The sequence below is a fragment of the Eptatretus burgeri genome, chromosome 16 (genome assembly GCF_056783735.1).
Source record: "Eptatretus burgeri isolate ZD-2024b chromosome 16, Ebu_testis_v1, whole genome shotgun sequence".
In the NCBI taxonomy this organism is placed as follows: domain Eukaryota; kingdom Metazoa; phylum Chordata; class Myxini; order Myxiniformes; family Myxinidae; genus Eptatretus; species Eptatretus burgeri.
In genome coordinates, this window is record NC_140976.1 from 59,154,158 (window position 1) to 59,172,604 (window position 18,447).

The 18,447-nt window shown below is 44.5% G+C and overlaps 2 protein-coding genes across 6 annotated transcripts in view; one reads left to right on the forward strand and one right to left on the reverse strand.

The window, feature by feature from the left end:
- The window catches only part of LOC147011133 (protein diaphanous homolog 2-like), a 119,204-nt gene extending 110,621 nt beyond the window's left edge, over positions 1 to 8,583 (forward strand). For 2 of the 4 annotated variants that reach the window (XM_085859920.1, XM_085859917.1), the window contains exons 25-26: positions 3,952 to 4,050; positions 6,855 to 8,583. In XM_085859920.1, coding sequence (XP_085716046.1) covers positions 3,952 to 4,050; positions 6,855 to 7,054 — 299 coding nt within the window. In that variant the 3' untranslated portion in view covers positions 7,055 to 8,583. The remainder of the gene's footprint in view (positions 1 to 3,951; positions 4,051 to 6,854) is intronic. The other 2 variants (XM_085859918.1, XM_085859919.1) reach the window with 2 other exon arrangements.
- Positions 8,584 to 8,631: 48 nt separating this feature from the next.
- On the reverse strand, positions 8,632 to 17,994 carry LOC147011135 (protocadherin beta-16-like). Of its 2 annotated transcripts, XM_085859921.1 has the most exons (7): positions 17,867 to 17,994; positions 16,746 to 16,990; positions 14,624 to 14,842; positions 11,525 to 13,576; positions 11,257 to 11,300; positions 10,218 to 10,381; positions 8,632 to 10,128 (listed from the first exon to the last, which is right to left on the reverse strand). In XM_085859921.1, the coding sequence occupies exons 2-7, from the start codon at positions 16,971 to 16,973 to the stop codon at positions 9,551 to 9,553; spliced, it is 3,285 nt and encodes a 1,094-aa protein (XP_085716047.1). In that variant the 5' UTR covers positions 16,974 to 16,990; positions 17,867 to 17,994; the 3' UTR covers positions 8,632 to 9,550. The 2 variants fall into 2 exon arrangements, with proteins under 2 accessions (XP_085716047.1, XP_085716048.1); XM_085859922.1 differs by lacking the exon at positions 14,624 to 14,842.
- Positions 17,995 to 18,447: the final 453 nt, after the last annotated feature.

The window sequence follows — 18,447 nt, forward strand, 5'->3', positions numbered from 1 at the left end:
ATGAAACTGGCGAGATTGCTTAAACCTTGTGAGTGAAACTTGCTCGATTAAATAAACCTTGTGAGTGAAACTTGCTCGATTAAATAAACCTTGTGAGTGACACTTGCTAGATCAAATAAACCTTGTGAATGAAACTGGCGAGATTGCTTAAACCTTGTGAGTGAAATTTGCTCGATTAAATAAACCTTGTGAATGAAACTTGCTCGATTAAATAAACCTTGTGAATGAAACTTGCTAGACCAAATTAACCTTGTGAGTGAAACTTGCGAGATTAAATAAACCTTGTCAATGAAACTTGCGAGATTAAACGAAACTTGCGAGATTAATTAAACCTTGTGAATGGAACTTGCTTGATTAAATAAACCTTGTAAGTGAAACTTGCGAGATTAATTAAACCTTGTGAATGGAACTTGCTTGATTAAATAAACCTTGTAAGTGAAACTTTCTCGATTAATTAAACCTTGTGAGTGAAACTTGCTAGATTAAATAAACCTTGTGAATGAAACTTGCTAGATTAAATAAACCTTGTAAGTGAAACTTTCTCGATTAATTAAACCTTGTGAGTGAAACTTGCTAGATTAAATAAACCTTGTGAATGAAACTTGCTAGATTAAATAAACCTTGTATGTGAAACTTGCTGGATTAAATCAACCTTGTGAATGAAACTTGCTCGATTAATTAAACCTTGTATGTGAAACTTGCTGGATTAAATCAACCTTGTGAATGAAACTTGCTAGATTAAATAAACCTTGTAAGTGAAACTTGCGCGATTAAATAAATCTTGTGAATGAAACTTGCTAGATTAATTAAACCTTGTTAGTGAAACCTGCTTGAGTAATTAAATCTCTTTAGTGAAACTTGCTGGAGTAATTCATCCTTGTTAGAGAAGAGTTCAAAAGGGCATGTATTAAGGCAAGAGTATTGATTATAGGGGATTTTAACTTGCCAGGGATAGATTGGGTCCAGGATCAGGGAAAGGGCAGAACAGACAAGGATTTCCTCGTTTTAGTCCAGGATTTATTTTGAACACAGATTGTAAATAAGCCCACGGGGGGGGGGGGGGGGAGTGCACTGTTAGACCTCCTTTTATTTAACGATCCCAATATGGTGGAGGAGGTGGAGGTAGGGGAGCATTTAGGAGTAAGTGACCATAACATTGTGTGTACAAAGATTCTGTTAAGGGTTAGAGTTCAGGATAGGGTAAGGCTATTAGATTTCAGGAAGGCAAAATTTTGGGGAATGAGGAGAGAATTCGGTGATGTAAATTGGGAGACTCTAACACCAGGACAATCAGCATCAGAAAAATGTGAAACTTTCAAGGGCCAAATGTGTGGAGTGCAGAGTCAGTACATTCCAATGAGGTGGAAAACTAGAAACAGAAAGAGACCAGGGTGGTTGAGTGGTGAGATAAGGAACGTTTTTAAGGAGAACAAAAGGCATTTATTAGGTTTAAAATAACAGGACTGGAGTTAGATTTATATCGCTATCGAAGTAAAAAGAGGCAAGTTAAGAAAATAACTCGGCAAGCCAAAAGAGAGTAGGAGAAGGACGTGGCTAAGAATATTAAACATAGCAAGGCTTTCATTAAGTATATCAGGGGAAAAGAACAGGTTCGGACCAGTGTGTGCCCATTGAGGAATAGCACCGGAAGACTGGTTAGTGATGAAAGTGAGATGGCAGGCTTATTAAACAGGTATTTTGCTTAAACTTTTACACAAGAACAGTCAGGAGAATCGCCAATAGCTGAGAGTGTCTATCAAGGAGGTGAGGAAGGGCTTTTACAGAAAATCCTGGTTGGAGTGGAGGAAGGAAAGGAACAGTTCGGTAGTCTAAGAGTAGATAAGGCTCCGGGTCCAGATAATATGCACCCGAGAGTATTGAGGGAAGTGGCTGAGCAGGTAAGCGAGATGTTAACGGATATTTTCAATAGTTCCCTGGAGTCAGGACAGGTATCAGAGGATTGGAGAATAGCAAATGTAACACCATTATTTAAGAAAGGATCCAGAGAAGAATTGGGAAACTCTCGACCAGTTAGTTTGACTTCAGTTGTGGGGAAGGTGTTGGAGACATTAATTAAGGATGATATGAGGAACCATTTAAATACATACAAACTAATTCAAGCTTGTCAGCATGGGTTTACCAAAGTTAGTTCCTGTTTAACAAATCTTTTAGAGTTCTATGAAGCAGTGTCTGATTGGGTGGACGAGGGAAAGGCAGTGGACATGGTATATCGAGACTTTAAGAAGGCATTTGATAAGGTATCACATCGGAGTTTGTTAGCCAAAGTGAGGGCTTGTGGAGTGGTGGTCATGTAGCTAATTGGATTGGAAACTGGTTTAGTGGTAGGAAGCAAAGAGTGGCTGTGAGTAGGAAGATGTCTTGCTGGGAGGATGAAAGTTGCGGGGTCCCTCAGGGATCAGTACTCAGATCATTACTATTCATTATTTACATCAACGATTTGGATAATGGGGTGAAGAGGAAGCTTTCCAAATTTGCAATGACACAAAGCTTGGAGGCGAGGTGGGTACTAGAGGAGGTGGTGAACAGATTCAGGAAAGTGTTGATACTTGTATCGATTGGGCAAAATATTGGCAGATGTAATTTAACCTGAGCAGGTGTAAGGTGTTGGGGATAGGAAAGAACAATGTAAATAGAGATTACAAGATGTAAGGGGTAATTTTGGAGCGTGTCACACAGGAGAAGGATCTGGGGGTGGTAATAGACACGGGAGGTAAGCAGGCAGCACAGTGCCAGGCAGTTATAGGTAAAGCAAAGAGGGTTTTAGGTTGTATTCGGAGGGGGATTAATTATAAATCAAAAGAGGTGGTGTTAACATTGTACAGGAATTTAGTGAGGGTCACATCTAGAATATTGTGTACAGTTTTGGCCACCACAATTCAGGAAGGACATAGATGCCATAGAGAGGATTCAGCGTAGGGCTACTAGATTGATTCCAGGCCGAGGTAGACTCAGCTATGAGGAGCGGCTAAAGGAGATAGGGCTTTATACACTAGAATGGAGGCGGTTACGAGGAGATATGATGGAGATGTTTAAGATAATGAAAGGTAGAGATAAAATAAGTGAAAATGAATTATTCAACAGAGTAGACAGTGATTGGACCAGGGGCTATAACCTGAGAGTAAAGAAGAGGAGAGTTAAGACCGTAGTAAGGTAGGGAACTTTCACTCAGAGAGTAGTTAATGCATGGAATGGTCTTCCTGGAAAGGTAGTGGGAGCAGAAAAAGTAGATCAGTTTAAATTAGAATTTGATAGGTACCTGGAAGTTATGGAGATGTTGATAAGACTTTTCGGTAGTTTGAGCATTGATCGGTGATTGTGTACGGAGTGCTGTTGGTGGGGTCTTGTCATGGGGGGGTTGTGTGGTTGATGTTGCATGTTTTTAACTATGCCCATGCCCCCTTCCCTGAGGGGAAGAAGAAAAAGAAAAAGAAATACAAAAACTTAAAAAAAAAAAATTTTTAATTTGCATTTTCGTCCTTGTATCTTGTGTAGATGGGTCGGTGTGGTGTTCACACAGGCATGATGGGCTGAATGGCCTCCACCTGTGTTAGATGTCCTTGTATTTCCTTGTGTAAACTTGCTAGAGTAATTGAACCTCGTTAGTGAAACTTGCTCCAGTAATTTGTGGGTAGTTTATGTACAATGATGGTTTAAAGGTTTAAGGATGCCGATGTTACCAAGTTAGTTTTATGTGAGGTGAAGCGGGGGTTTTCTAATGTCACAATTATTATGTGATAACACAAATAATAATGACGTCATCTGACTTTTTGACAGCCCAGCTGTCTGCCTGAACATCACCTCTGAACTACACAAAGTTGGGAGGTGATGTTTACAAAACTTGTCCAACTTGCTTTTGCTTGAGTCATGTTCCAGAATATTCAGCATCCTCTTTTCTCTCTCTCTCTCTCTCTCTCTTTCTCAACTTTGCAGAGCATGACACCACGGGCGTCATGGACAACCTGATGGAAGCCCTACAGACCGGAGAAGCATTCCGAGAACGCCGCAAACGAACATTTTCAAACGAAGAAGGCAAATTAACTTCTCAATGCTGATGACCCTTCCATGAGACTTGATTGAAAATGGAAAACTGTGCAACATTCTTATAATGTCTTACTCCTTAGTGTAATGCTTCCTCCAAAGCCATCCATTGTGTTCCTTTAACCGGCATTGTACTTGCACTCGACAAGATGCTTTTTACCTCCGCCACTGATGGTGGACGGTGGTTATGTTTTCACCCCCTGTCTGTCTGTTTGTCTGTGACCAGAATATCTCGCAAAGTTATGGACGGATTGAGACAAAATTTGGGAGACAAGTTGGGTGTGTGATAAGGACAAATTGGTTGGATTTCGGTGAAGATAAGGATCCTGATACCAGCATTTTTTGAGTGATTCTTCACCATTGAGAGATTGGGCCAAAAACAATAGATTGCACAATGTCTTAAAAAGTCGTTGATGGATTATTACAAAACTTGGTGGATGAGTCGGGCAGGTGATAAAAACAAGCCGATTCGATTTTGCTTAAGGCCCCAATGCAGAGTCGTCCTATCAGTGAGACTTAAAACGTCAGCTGTTCAGCCTGACGGAGATATATGCACTACCTAGTTCTAGTTATAGTTTGTTTTTATAATACAAATATCAAGGTGATTCACAGTAAGAGTAGAAACAAGCAAATATAGATGAACCTATGAGGGGTGGCATGCAGATAATGGGTTTTCACTTCCACTGCTGATATGACCACAAAGTGAAATGATATTGATCACGAAGTAGCATTAAAATTATGGAGTGTAGTTGCAAACGGAGGCCAATGAGGATCGGAGTAATAAAGTAGTTTTCAGCTACTTTGGCATGAAATAGTCCAATGTGAAGATATTTCATCCTTTATTCGGAAAGGGGTGGTTAAAGTGCTCACAAACTCCGAAGCCATGATTTGCTGAAATTCAAATGTGTGGGATTGTTCAGATGCACCGACATGAAACACTCTCTAGAGCAGAGGCCACCACTACCAGTCTACTACTACCACCACTACCACTCGTTTAATGACCAGTTTCCCGTATTAAGAGGTGAGTCGGCTGATGGCCCCTCTCCAGTTAATCCTGTCAAAAGCATCCTCCTGCATTAACTCCAACAACTGCATGTCTTTACTGACCGCATCCTTCCTGCTGTTTTTTTTTTTATCTTGGTCAACCTCTTAGTCTTTTCCCCAAAACTACGAAACTTCTTCTTCTTCTTGCATATGGCAGCTTAGCTGCCGGGGTAGCTATCATTTCTTGCAAGCGCGGCTGTGTCGTTGATGCAGTTCCCCTCTACCAGTACACACTGGTACTCATTTCGCCAACCTCAGAAGGATGACAGGCTGAGTCAACCCCCTGGTGTATTAATTCAGTGGCCAACGGGACTTGAACTCAGGACCCTAGGATCCCAAGCCACCACCCTAACCCCTGAGCCAACACCAGGCTACTACTAAACTAATAACTTTATTGACAGACTCATCTCTCATTCTCACCATGTACACAAACCACCTTAGTCTTTCTTTCTCAACTCTTCCTCAGTACTATGTATGAGCTTTGAATCTCTTTCTTATGTCCACATTACTCTGCTTATCCTTTCATGTTACCCCACACATCCATCTCCTAATCCTTAGCTCCGTCCTCTCCATTCTTCTCCTATCTTCTACCCTCATGCCTCATGTATTACTACCATTCATCAAAACTGGTCAAATGCCGGCGAAATATACACTGCTTCTTACTTTGCTTGTGTCTATTACTCCAAAGATGTCACCAATTCAGGGGCAACTTTGTAATTGAAAGAGGGGGTGAGGGGAGCGGTAGTATGGAGGGGATTAGACCACTATATGGCAGGTTGCACTGACACCTCCCCAAAGATATTAATTTCAAGTTATTAAATGCGAGTCGGCGGTAGTTGTACTTAAGATAGGCCACCTAAGTCTAACAGATGAAATCAGCAGAATGTTGATCGAGGCATGCTAAGGAGAAGCCGACGTTTCAAGCGTTAACCCTTCGTCGGAGCAAAAGGGTACTTTTGCTCCGACGAAGGGTTAATGCCTGAAACGTCTGCTTACCTCGATCAACGTCCTGTTGATTTCATCCATTGTTCTATCCATCCGCTGATGCAGACCTATGTATTCTTCACGCAAAGGACTCGTCGAATTTCATTCCACTCGAGCTGCATTATTACCCCACACATGATTTATTTGATTCCCCGCAAATTTCGATCTGCTCACCTCATATTTGGATGATCAATCTTTTTCTCACGCATCAAAGGAGCTGACAAATTGTCCCTGCCAGTCATCGGGTGACGAATGCTTTCTTCTGTTTTTTGGAGTTCAGGTATTCCATTTTATAGAAACTTGGCCAAGAATGCAGAAGTACAAACTTTATTTATTTATTTATTTATTTTAGCTAAAGCTTTCATCATATTCCTACGTGCGTGTATGGCCGATGCTTTGGAACTACCAAGTATTTTAAAATCGTTCTGAGGTTTGATTTGACTGCATGCTGTCATTCATCCTTTGCTCCAGTCTTGCATTTGTCTTGGTCTTCAATGTCATCGTCTCTATCTTCCTTACAGCCGAAGTCTCTGTCACTTACTGCGTCTGTTGTCTCTGTCTCCATTGTCTTTCTGCTCCCTATTGCCAAAACCTTCCATATGTGTACGTGTGCACGTGAGCGAGCAACCTGTTTCTGTCACTGTGATTGTTGCAATTACCTCTTTCGTCCTCTCCTGTTCTTTGTGTTATACAATCATTCTTGGTGCTTGATTTTTCATTTCAAGTTGAAGACTCCTTTCTCTTTTGTCCCTTCTCTTTGCTCACAGCAGCAGATCGAAAGGCCGGAGTGATGTTGGAACGCTCTCGCTCCCGAACCTTTGAACCCGTGCCTTCTGCCACCAAGTCCTCAGAACATCAGAACCCTGGCAAGAAAGCAAAGAAACAGGGGAAGACTCGGACCAAGGGTCAGAATGCAGAAGGCTCGACGGAAACGGAGTCATTGCTTGCACGGTTGCGAAGGTTATGACATGGTGGTGGTGGTGCTGGTATTCGTTTGGGACAGTGTTGCAGTTAATTATATGGGTCAACTCCATCTTACATCTGCAAAATGATGGATGTTGTGTTTTTGTTTTTCTTATCCCGGAATCCCCTGCCTGTGGGATGTTGATGATCCCTTGTTGACCATCGAGGCAAGAACAATGCGTTGTAGTTGGGGAGGTGAGTAGTAGGGATAAGGAACTAGCCTTGGTGATGTTTTGATCACCACTGATGACTGTTAAAAAAAAAAAAAAAAAAAAAATTGACAGATTGTAATGTCATCGTGTATCAGTTTACTTTTGATGAAGATGAATTTAAACATTAGGACTAATGTTCAAAAAGATGTCCATATCGTAAAAAGAGTGCCTTGTTCCTTATCTAAGCTTGTGGAGCTGATGTGGCCGAAGTACTTTCATGTTCTACATTGTATTCATTCCTCCCTGCTGTTTACATTTTATCTTTTGTTTACTTGTCCATGTGATTGCACATGAATGTGAATCCTAAAGTACGACAAACGGGGGTACAAGGAGAGACTGCCCAAGATTAAAATGGCACCCAGCGTCTGTGCAACATTCCAGGACAGATCGACTTGTATACATAGTTTCCGTCCGATACTACGGGAGGACTACGATCGTGTCTTCTCTCGCTGTGTCCAGTATAAGGTGTCGTCGTGGTTGTTAAAGACTGATCAGAGCTCTCGTAAACATTATCCTTATCTCGGTATGTAAAGTACTCTTCCTGCTGCCAGTCTCTGTCCTTGTGCACTTCCTAAAGTTTCACCAACTTGCCGGTGCATTCTCCTCTCCCTCCTCCTCCACTATAATAGACTTTGACCAAGCACATCACAAAGGGAAAAAAACTGGAATCGTAGCCAAGTCGCCTTTGTTTTTGCGAGCTTTTTTTTTTTTCTCAAGGTGTCGGAGTCTTAATAATTTCTTAATATCAATTTTTTGAAATTGGCCATAAAGGAATGTAATTGTGCCAACGTCTCAGGATTAAATTATGGATACTTAGAAACTTTATGGATTTATGGTACTTAAACGACTAAGAACTAAGATTTATGTTTACTTACGATGCGTCGACCATTTGACCTTAACTTCAGGTTGGTAACACTGGTTGGTCAAAGGCTAACTGCTTAGTTGCCCAATTACAAGTCTTTGTATATTTATATTTCTTTCAGCGTTTTGAAAACCCCGCTCGTCCCGTTTCACGGCGGAACCTCGCAGGCACCAAGGTGTGCAAATCTTGAACGTTTTGCTTTCCTTTTATCATGAGATCATTCCATGCTCCTTCGGAAGCGTGAGAGTATATACATTCGCAAAGAAGTCAAAATCGAGACAATTTTCCCGCTGGTTTTGCTATGGAATGTATAGATTGTTCTGTGCGTATCTTTTTGTTCCAAGAATCCTGCCCTGCTACCCTTTTAAGATTTGTGTACATATATATATATATATATATATATATATATATATATATATATATATATATATATATATATATATATATATATATATATATATACACACACAAGTTTTAAAAAAACTGTTGCACAGTATTGTCACAATATTTGCAAACACAAAAGAGTTCTTTTATTGTACTATTGCGTGTCCTGAAAATATTCTGTTGTACTTCAAGCAGAATATCATGAACTTTAAATAAACCGTTTCGCCAAATTGAACCATCAATACACAGAACCATATCAATCATCAATAAATATCCCCACAATCCAACAATAATTAATGTTGCTTTATCTTTGTACACCTGCAGGAATGAATTGTACATACACGAGTCATCAATTCCAAACTCAAGATGGTTTTGTGAACGAGCTCTCGGTCGAGCTTTGAAGGGCAAATCTCGATTATTACTTTGTGGTTTTTCAGGTATCGGCCCAGATTTGCCCTTGAAGCCTCTTCTCCGATCATAGCAGCTATTCTCCGCGTAAGGAGCATAAAAGGAACCTTTAAGAGTAACTATCATCAGAACCTTCAATGAAAGCTCAAAGTATCTGTCCATCGCTGGTACTCGAGCTATTGAGTTGTACAACAAACTTTAAATACAATATGTACAAGGGAAGGGGCTGACAGGATGGCCTAGAGGTACACACACTCGCCTCTAAGGTGTCGAGCATGGGTTTGAATTCTGACCCAGCTATACATCTGTTATGCTGGTGTTTCATCAATGTGCGTCATCCCTCGGATAGACGTGAAACAGGCTCCCCATCTACCAGCATTCATTGGTGGGCATTGAATATCCCACGGCGTCCTTCGCGAAGAGTAGGTGAGCTATCGCTAGCACCATGAACAAATTCCGAATTCCTGCCCTAACCAGCAGAGGGCATTGCATCAGCGGCACAGCCAAACCCTCAGCCTTGTTCTGCATACGTACGAACAAATGAACAAGGGAAAGGCCTTTCCAAGATTGTGTCCATCTTCCTTGGGGGGAAAACCATACTGTGGCTGTTACGAGCTTTGTGGAGAGAGGTATGTTAGGGATATTGTTCGACATCCGCATTGCCATGAGGAGGACATGGCATGCTTGCATGACTGCTACATCCCCTGTCTCCGAGATGACGAAGAATACCATTCACCTCGGACATCCTGTATTTTGCCTCGCCATTGCTGTTCGTTCTTGACGTGCGAGCAGGCTTTTGAGGACGAGGTCGTGAGCCCCGGCCTCTTGTCCGACCCATCACGGACTTTTCAGAGTCCCCATCGTCTGAGGAAGAAAGGTCCTCAAACTTATTCATCGTTTTGAGCCTTGCCGAGTTTCCACATTTCCTGTCGATGATGGACGACGAGTCGTTGGCACCGTACGCAGCCATGCACTCGTCAATGAAAGTCCCAAGGGGTGCTGGACGTGGTTGCTGTGGTTGAGACGTTGCAGAGAGACTGCACAATGTTGCAGGTGGCACAGTAAGAGGTAACAGATGGAGCCTGTGTTTTGGTCTGCGTACTGCTGTTGGTGAAGCAGGGGAACTCAAGGTAGCTGGCGACGGCGTGGCTATTCGGCGGGCTTCAGCCGCATGACCCAGCAGCTCCCAGGTTGGCGTCAGACTTTTGGGAACTGCAGAGAAACACAACGTGATTACTCGACGCAAATCTACCATGAAGTGTCCAGAGGATGCAGAATTGTTGAAATCAAGCAAACCATACCGTAGAGTCTTGAAGGACCGTTGTGTGCCTGGCAGTGGTATCCCACACACAGCGAGGTATTTTGATCCTGGTCACTCTCTCCTCCTTCACTGTCCCGTGGGTCGCTTTCTCCTCTCCCACTGTCTTTGGTGCTCAAACCATCTATCTCTCTCCCTTTCAAACGCCTGTTAAATATAAAAGAAAGTGGGTTACCAAGAACGAAGTCCAAAACAAATTGCATTGCAGCCCTATGGAGGTGAAATTGGTGTTTCAGTTCCAGAAATTGGGTGTTTTGAACATCTGATTCAAGATTTGTAAGTTTCTTTCCAGATATTGAGAATTTAAGGAGCAACTCATTCGGCTTCTATCATTGAAACGATGTTCTTATGATATAGATTTGCCATACTTTAAAATATAACAAATTTCCAATTAATATCACCGCAGGTCCACAAGCTGTTATACCTGTCATCGCCAATTGTGGTTTGCCGCAGAGAGACCGCGCAAGAGAGGTTTGCCACAGCCCTTTGTGGTGGACTATCTGCAGTGACATTGCACTGTGTTTTTGTGAGTGGTAAGAATAACCCGAGAGTCTAAATGCACGCACATTAGGTCTTTTGAGAGGGCTGGCAGGATGGTTTGGAGGTATGCACACTCTCCTCTGAGTTGGCTTACCTGGGTTCGAATCCCGGCCGAGCTATAAACTCTCACCCTAGTGTTTCGCGGACACGGCGATTCATCAATGTGTGTCGCCCTTGGATGGACGTTAAACGGGATTTCTGTCTGCCAGCAGCAGTTAGGCGGACATTAATGATGCTTGCTTATTTATTAAATAATAGCATCACGATTGCCTTGTTGCACGTTCGCTTTTCTGGTGCCAATAATTATCTCACGAGGTGGGCCTTTCTCGTTGTGTCTCCCAAATGTTGGCTTTCCGTGGGTTCTCATCGGGTGGGTGTCTTGTTGAGGATATTAACAGTTGTGAAAAAGTTCAGAAGGTATTCCTCATTGGTATAAAGAGACGTTTATATACTTTTTTTGTTGCTGTTTTCAATCTACTCACCTGGTGCCTTCATATGGTCTCTGGAAGTGCCCATCACGTTTCACCTGTGAACATAATATGGCATTAGCTTCAACAAGGCCTTTGCCAAAAAAGAAGAAAATTTCTCATCATTTTATGAAAACCTTATGAGATGCATGAAGATTTTGTTTGTGGAGTTGGGTGAAAAGGTGGTGAGTGGGATGGAATGACGTATGTTGATCTACAGGTGACGTCGTATATTCGAGCATGGCCCAATATTCTCCTAACTGGCGAACTATCAGTCACTTACATCATTGACTTTGCTGTCACAGCAGTTGTTCCTGGAATGGTGTAAGCTGTTGGGGTATAGCTGGTATGGGGAGCACCTCTGGGGTGAATTGGCCCCGTAGGATTGTAGGCATTCGTTGATCCAATTTCGGGTCGGGAGCAAGTTGGATTGTTCCACTGAAGTGTGTACGCAGGAGCAGAGTTTGTCACCGTGCGGCTCGTTGTCAACTGCTGTGTCGGAAATGTTGCCAACGGCACCGTTTTTCACGTTAGCCTCATTGGTTGCCAGTTCCGAAGGTGGTTTGCTGTAAAATGTCTCGGCTGTGCGGCAGTTGTACGTCCGCATCTCTTTGTTCTCTCGGCGACACACCAAGGCTACCGTGACCATGATTATAAGCAGCAGCATGCAAACGGAGCCCAGTGAAACGATCAGAATCAGTGGCAAGCCCAGTAAATGTGTGGTTGCATCATCTTCATTGTCATGAACTTGAGGTTGTGGCAGTGAGTTTACAAGTACAATGCAAAGAGAGGCAAGAGTGGAGCGAGGGGGAACACCCTTGTCAGAGATTTCTATCAGAAGCTCGTATTTCTCCCCCTCGGGTCCACTTAAGTCCTCCTCGTTTGTAATTTGACCAGAGTCTCTGTCGAGTTGGAAGAGGTTGCCTTTTCCACGCAAAAGTCGAAAAACCAGGCGGCTATTGTCACCAAAGTCTGGGTCCGTTGCAGACACAACTGTGACTGCTTGTCCTGCTGGCAATCCTTTGAGGGCATAAACTGTAGCATTTCCAGCTCGAAGTTGGGGAGATTTCACCTTCGGAGCATTGTCGTTGACGTCATTGATCACAACGGTGACCTGAACAGAGGCACTGCGATGAGGCTCGCCTCGGTCCTCCGCCTTTATCATAAAGTAAATGGCACGGATGCTCTCACGATCAAACGAGCGAATCGCACGCACAGCACCACTTTCTCCATCCACAGCCACTAACTCGGACGCAGGTGGACTTTGGTCACCAAACTCGACAATCTCGTAGGAAATCCGTCCGTTGTCCCCTTCATCGTGATCTCGAGCAGCGACTATCAGCAAGAGAGCATTGGGTACGTTGTTCTCTTCAACGGAAACCTCGTAGAAGGGTTCGTCGAATCGTGGTGCGTTGTCATTTCCATCTGTGATGTGCAATTGTAAGCTGGTTCGTGTTTGCAGTGGAGGAGTTCCCTCGTCCTCAGCTACCAGTGTCAAATTGTACATCCTTGTCTTTTCTCGATCCAGTTGTCCTTCTGTCACAATAATAAAATCGCCCCGCCGGAGCTGCCGGAGCCGAAAGGGAACGTGGCTTTCAAAGCGGAGTGAGGTACGTCCATTGTTTCCAGAATCTTGATCTTCGACCCGTACGAACGTCACAAAAGAACCGGCTGGCTCAGCTTCACTTATGGACATCGAGCCAGGCTTGTTGTTGTCTTCAGATGGAAATGTAATTTGTGGGGTGTTGTCATTTTCATCCTCGACAGTGATGGTTACTTTGCAGTAGGCAGGTACTCCACCAAGTCCACCATCGCTGGCTTCAATATAGAGCTCATGCGAGGTCTTTTTCTCATAGTCCAGTGGTGTGCGCAAGGTCAATTCACCTGTCTGTGGATGTATGGCAAACATGCGACGCTCATGCAATTCAGTTAGCGAAGCGAAGGTGTACTTAACAATTCCGTTGACTCCATCGTCCTCGTCTGTGGCAGTAACACGTATCAACGTGGAGCCCGGTTTCGTTCCTTCGGAGCTGTTGGCTTTATAGACAGTCTGCTCGAAGGTAGGCACGTTGTCATTGATGTCAGCGACGGAAATTACTATTTTGCAACTGGATGATCGTGGACGGTCCCCATGGTCATAAGCAGTCAGCGTTAAAAGAACCTGAGGTTCTCTTTCACGATCAAGCGGTTGCTGGAGCACGAGTTCTAAAGATCCCCCACCAAAGGCACCATCTCTGGAGCCACCATCATGACGGACGTCCAACTTGAATGCTGGAGCTCCTGTGAGTGTGTAGCTGAGCTGCCCATTGCGACCGGCGTCAAGGTCCACTGCACCCTTGGTAACGAGAAGTGTGGAGCACGTTAGGTACAGACATCTTTAAGTTTTCATGATAAAATTGTACATTTCTAAAACTAGCAAGTTGCCCACACCCGCATGAGATTCTAACCGGGGTAGGGATGACGTGGCATCTTCTATCATTGAGCCGGCAAGCTGGGAGCACCAATTCACATTCATTGCCACGTCTGATGCAATTTAAATGCTCTATGGTGCCGGGGTGCTCCATTTGAAACCGTTTATTCGATACGTGTAGCTTTTTGATGCCTCGGGTCCATAATAAAATAATTGTCTTGGCGTAGGAACCAGTGACCAATTGCAATCAACAGTAGGATAATTCAGATGAATGACCAGAGTGGTTTTGAACAAATGGTCTCCTGCTTACCGAATGGCAGTCAGCAAATGAAAGTGTAATGTTATGTGAAATTTTGTGTGCTCAAAGACTTGCCGAGACAGCATTTGGGGCACCGAGGGTGCATTGGGGCATGGGGTATAGGGGGACACCCCCTCACATAGCTATTGTTTGCCAATGATTTTATGTGCCAATGTATTACTGCTTGGCTTGGGGGAGTGGCATAGAGGTGTGTGCACTGTTCTGAGCCATCTTGCCTGTGTTCAAATCTCAGCCTAGCTATTAACTATCGTCCTGGTGTTTCACAGGCAGGGCAAGCCATCAATAATGTGTGTGCCGTCCCTCGGATGGACTTTAAACTGGGTGGCCCATCTGCCGGCATAGGTTGGTGGACATTAAAGATCCCACGGTGTCCTTTGTGAAGAACAGACGAGATATCGCCGGCACCTGAAACAAATTACGAATTTCATGCTCTAACCGACTTAGTCGAACGACAGGTCCGGGGCAGCCTGGTTCATGAAAGAATTGGGCCAAAAACTTTCCCCGGCCATTCCCACGAGGTGTGAATAATTGCGGCCATGAAATACTCATCATCTATTATTGCTTGACATTGTTAGCCGTGGGAGATGAGATGTCCTGGCCACCCAGTTTCCATGATTAGTTAACATCGAATACTTAAACTGGCGTTTAACTACCTGCAGAGGGAATCGAGAGCTTTCCGATGCTCCTTCGCTGATACTCAGGGTGACATGAGGTGATCGGAACGTTGGGCTGTGGTCGTTGATGTCCACGATGTAGAGGGAAAGGCGCGCTGGGGAGCGTACAGGCTGAGCGAGTACAGCTTCCAGTGGAAGCACACATGGCGACGAGGTGCGTGACGAACACAGCAGCTCTCGGTCGATCCTGGAATTAACCTGTGGGTCAGACGCGCCGTAAAGAGTTGCAAGCCTGAATATGTATCTCGGCGCATTTGGGTTAGAGGGGTTATATTAGTGTTTGCACCGCTACACAGGTTTGATGGGCCTACTGAACTTCTGCATTGAAGTTCCTCGTGTGAACATTCAATCAAGGCAATTTGGAAAGGTTGCAGTGGACCTGAATTCCTCCTCGATTTCATACACGTCTCGTCCGCAGATGGTAAGCTCGTGCCACACGGCTATCTCTTGGAACTCTTTTTGACAATCGGTGTTGAAAAGAAGCTTACAGATCATCATAACTCACTTGCAAGTACTTTAGCCTGTAAATTATATTTCTATCTCATTCGAACAACACACACTGACTCACTTATTATCGATATTGATGTTCGGTACCTTCAGGGTGACGTGGAAAGCTGAAATTTGGCGTGGCGGCGGACATCGCAGCCCATACGACGGGGGAAAATCACAGAACCGTGGGAAAGCGTCCGGAAATGAAAATATCCGAAAAGAAGTGCAGCCTTGCTGCGCTCATTGCGGGTAAGCGACCCAAGACACCGTACAAAGGGAGGTCATGCTGCAACTGCTGCTATTTATTACGGAGCTACGTACGAAGCACAGTTCGTTATTGCCTACAATGTGTAAGCAGACCTCACCGGCAGTGTGACCACTCGTCATTTTCATGAATGCCAAGGTGAGCCAATGAAAAAAGCCAAGAATTCACAAGGTTTCGGAAAAGCGATGATAAAAGAAAACCCATACGCCAAGAAAACCTAAAGAAAACCAAGACGCCAAGGTGAACAACGAATAGCCAAGATCTTGTGAAAAAGCCAAGGAGTGGTCACACTGGTCTCTAGTAATATATATGTATATATATAGAGCATGCACAGGGTGCTTTGCCATTGCTCTCGCAGCAGGTTGAGGATTTGAATTTCCAGTTACCGGATTGTTATGGTTTTGCTCAGTTACGAAGCCAGCAAGTTTCAATAAAGAACAACAGTGAGAATTGCTTGGTAATGCACGTCCCCTTCCGAAGTGATATTTTCTAAGTCCAAAAAGGGCGTAATGGTGAAAAATTGACACAACGTCCTGAAACTCGAACTTGATCCGTCACTATCATAATAAAGCCATTTACCAAGTTTCAGTCGAATATGTTCAGGGGTTTGGGGGAAAAAGTCTGAAAAACCACAGGTTTGACTGATGGACAGACGGAGAGCAAACCTGCAGTCCCCTCCGGTGAAACCGGTAGGGGACCAACAACCTCAGCTGAAGAAGGGCACATCGTTGGGATGCTACCGTCACGAAACGTTTTCTCCATATCGCGCGTTCTGGTTGCCACCGTCTGTACCAGCAGGGTTTGGTGAGGAAACCACCCGTGTCGCACACGTCGTCAGCCAACTCCTACCAACCGAGTTGATGCGAGGGCAAGTTATGTCACCACTCCATTTGGTTCCATCGTGTCGGCAAGTTTAAATATTTAATTTCTCATGATACGATGGGCTGTCTGCAAGGTCTCCGAAAACAGAAACATTGACCGATGGTGGACAATTATTGCTTCGACTGTTGTCGGTGTGCCGTTATCATGTGTGTGCTTGGGGCAGCGTGCGATGTCACTCAACAGCTCCGGCCTGGAATACGAGACCCAGTCGATTAAAAGATGGTCGGTCGACTGAGATTGTCCGAGATGAGATTAACGTGGAGAGAATGGGGGAGCGACTGCGATTCTGTAATTGTAGCGACGAGTTATTCACAAATTTGAAAATATTCTTCAAGTTGAATCCGTTTGCAATCGGAGGGCCAAGCAGAAATCAAAATATCGGAAAGGGAAAAGCCGTTTTGTTCAAATCGATGGTTCTAAACTTGGTTGTTCCACCTACATTATGAGGGTCAGGTGCTTGAGTACCTTCAGAACTCCTTTCGCGAGGTCCACCTTGACAAGGTCGGTGTGAGGTCCCGGTAGGAGCTGGAAGTGCCTGCGGTGCATTTCGCGAACGGAGAGGCCCAGTGCTTTGGACAGACTCCCAATGACCGTGCCTGCAGGAGACTCCTCGACCACCGACAGGGAAGTAGGTGCAGCGGCGAGGCTGGAGGAGCTGACCAAGGATGCCACCATCAGCCATGCTTGCCACATGGCTCGAGGCGTTCGCTCTGAGGACGAAATACAAAAAGAGACGGACAAATGTGCATCAGTTGATGGAACGAGATGCGCAAGCTGTTCGACGACTACTTTCTCCCCAAATATTCGTGGAACTGTGGAACAGCTTTCACATTTCTTTAATTCGGGGCCATCTATGTATGACGTGCACGATATTAAACGCTTCGGCCGAGCTCCTTACTCTTCGAAACCTTTCTCTTCTTTCATTCTGACGCACTTTGCCACACTTCTTGACCTTCCATCAACCCTCCTTACGTGTTCACTTTGGAGGAATTTTAAATTCTCACAATTCATCCCTTCCCAGGACAAGTCTGCAGCCGATAGATGAGGAGCCCATTGCAAGCCATTATCAGGAGATGTTATCTATCTATAATTCCAGCAATCTCTGTCTGTCTGTCTGTCTGTGACCACTGTTTCTTGACAACCACTGGTCCGATCTAATTGAAACTTGCCAGATATATTGCTGGGGACCTGAGGAAGTGCCTTTTCAAGGTTTGATATCAATCGGACAAGTGGTTCCCAAGTTATGGCCATTTATTTACCAAACCGATGGAAGGACACGGTGCTATGACATCACAATTGACGTCACAATGCCTCTTTTTTTCTTTCTTTTTTTTTGCACGTACGGCCACGCACGTATGGGCACGCACTAGTTTCAGATAATTATCAGAAAATAATCAATTGACATCATACTGGCATCGGACCCACTGGGCCACAAAGTTTCAAGATGGAACCAACTTGCGTGTTCTAACATTCTCTTCGCTTTCACGACAGCGCTGCGGTAACCGAATAAATAAATTATTCCGATTTGGATTATTTGTTTTGTCATTTCAACTCATCAGTTCCTTGAGAAAAGAGCAGCATCTTACCTCGTGAGCAGGAGGGTTCGAGTTCAGACTTGAACAACTGCGCGGTGTGTTCGGGGTTCCTCCAGACGAGTCCAACCCCCAGGACGTTTTGTTGGTTTTAATCCTGGAAGGGGGAACTATGACTCGGTGGGGAGGGGGGGAGGAGGAGGAGGAGGAGAAGGAGAGGGGGTTTAAGGGGGTCGTGAGCAGGAAAAGCACGTGAACAGTCAGGGTGGAGAACTTGGAGGAAGGAACTGTGTCGTCACTGGATGGCGACCCTGTGGCCCCCTTCGAGGCGGGACGTGTTTGCTTTAAGGTCATCCATCTTTGGCTCCGGGTCCTGGATACAGCTGCCTGGTCGGGGCTGGACTGGGAAATCAGGACGATCTGCATTTCCATTGTCTGACACCCGAGAACCGTTGGTGTAAAACCTGCCGAGGGTACCCGTGGGTCTGACATGGCACGGTGCAACGGCAGGTGAGTTGGTTTCTTATTAAGCAGGCCGTCTTAAATGGGTGTACTCGAAGCCTTGTGTTTCTTTTTCAATCTTGACGTCGAACTTGGGGAGTGGGAGGGATTTTAAATTTGTCCCTAAAAATAAT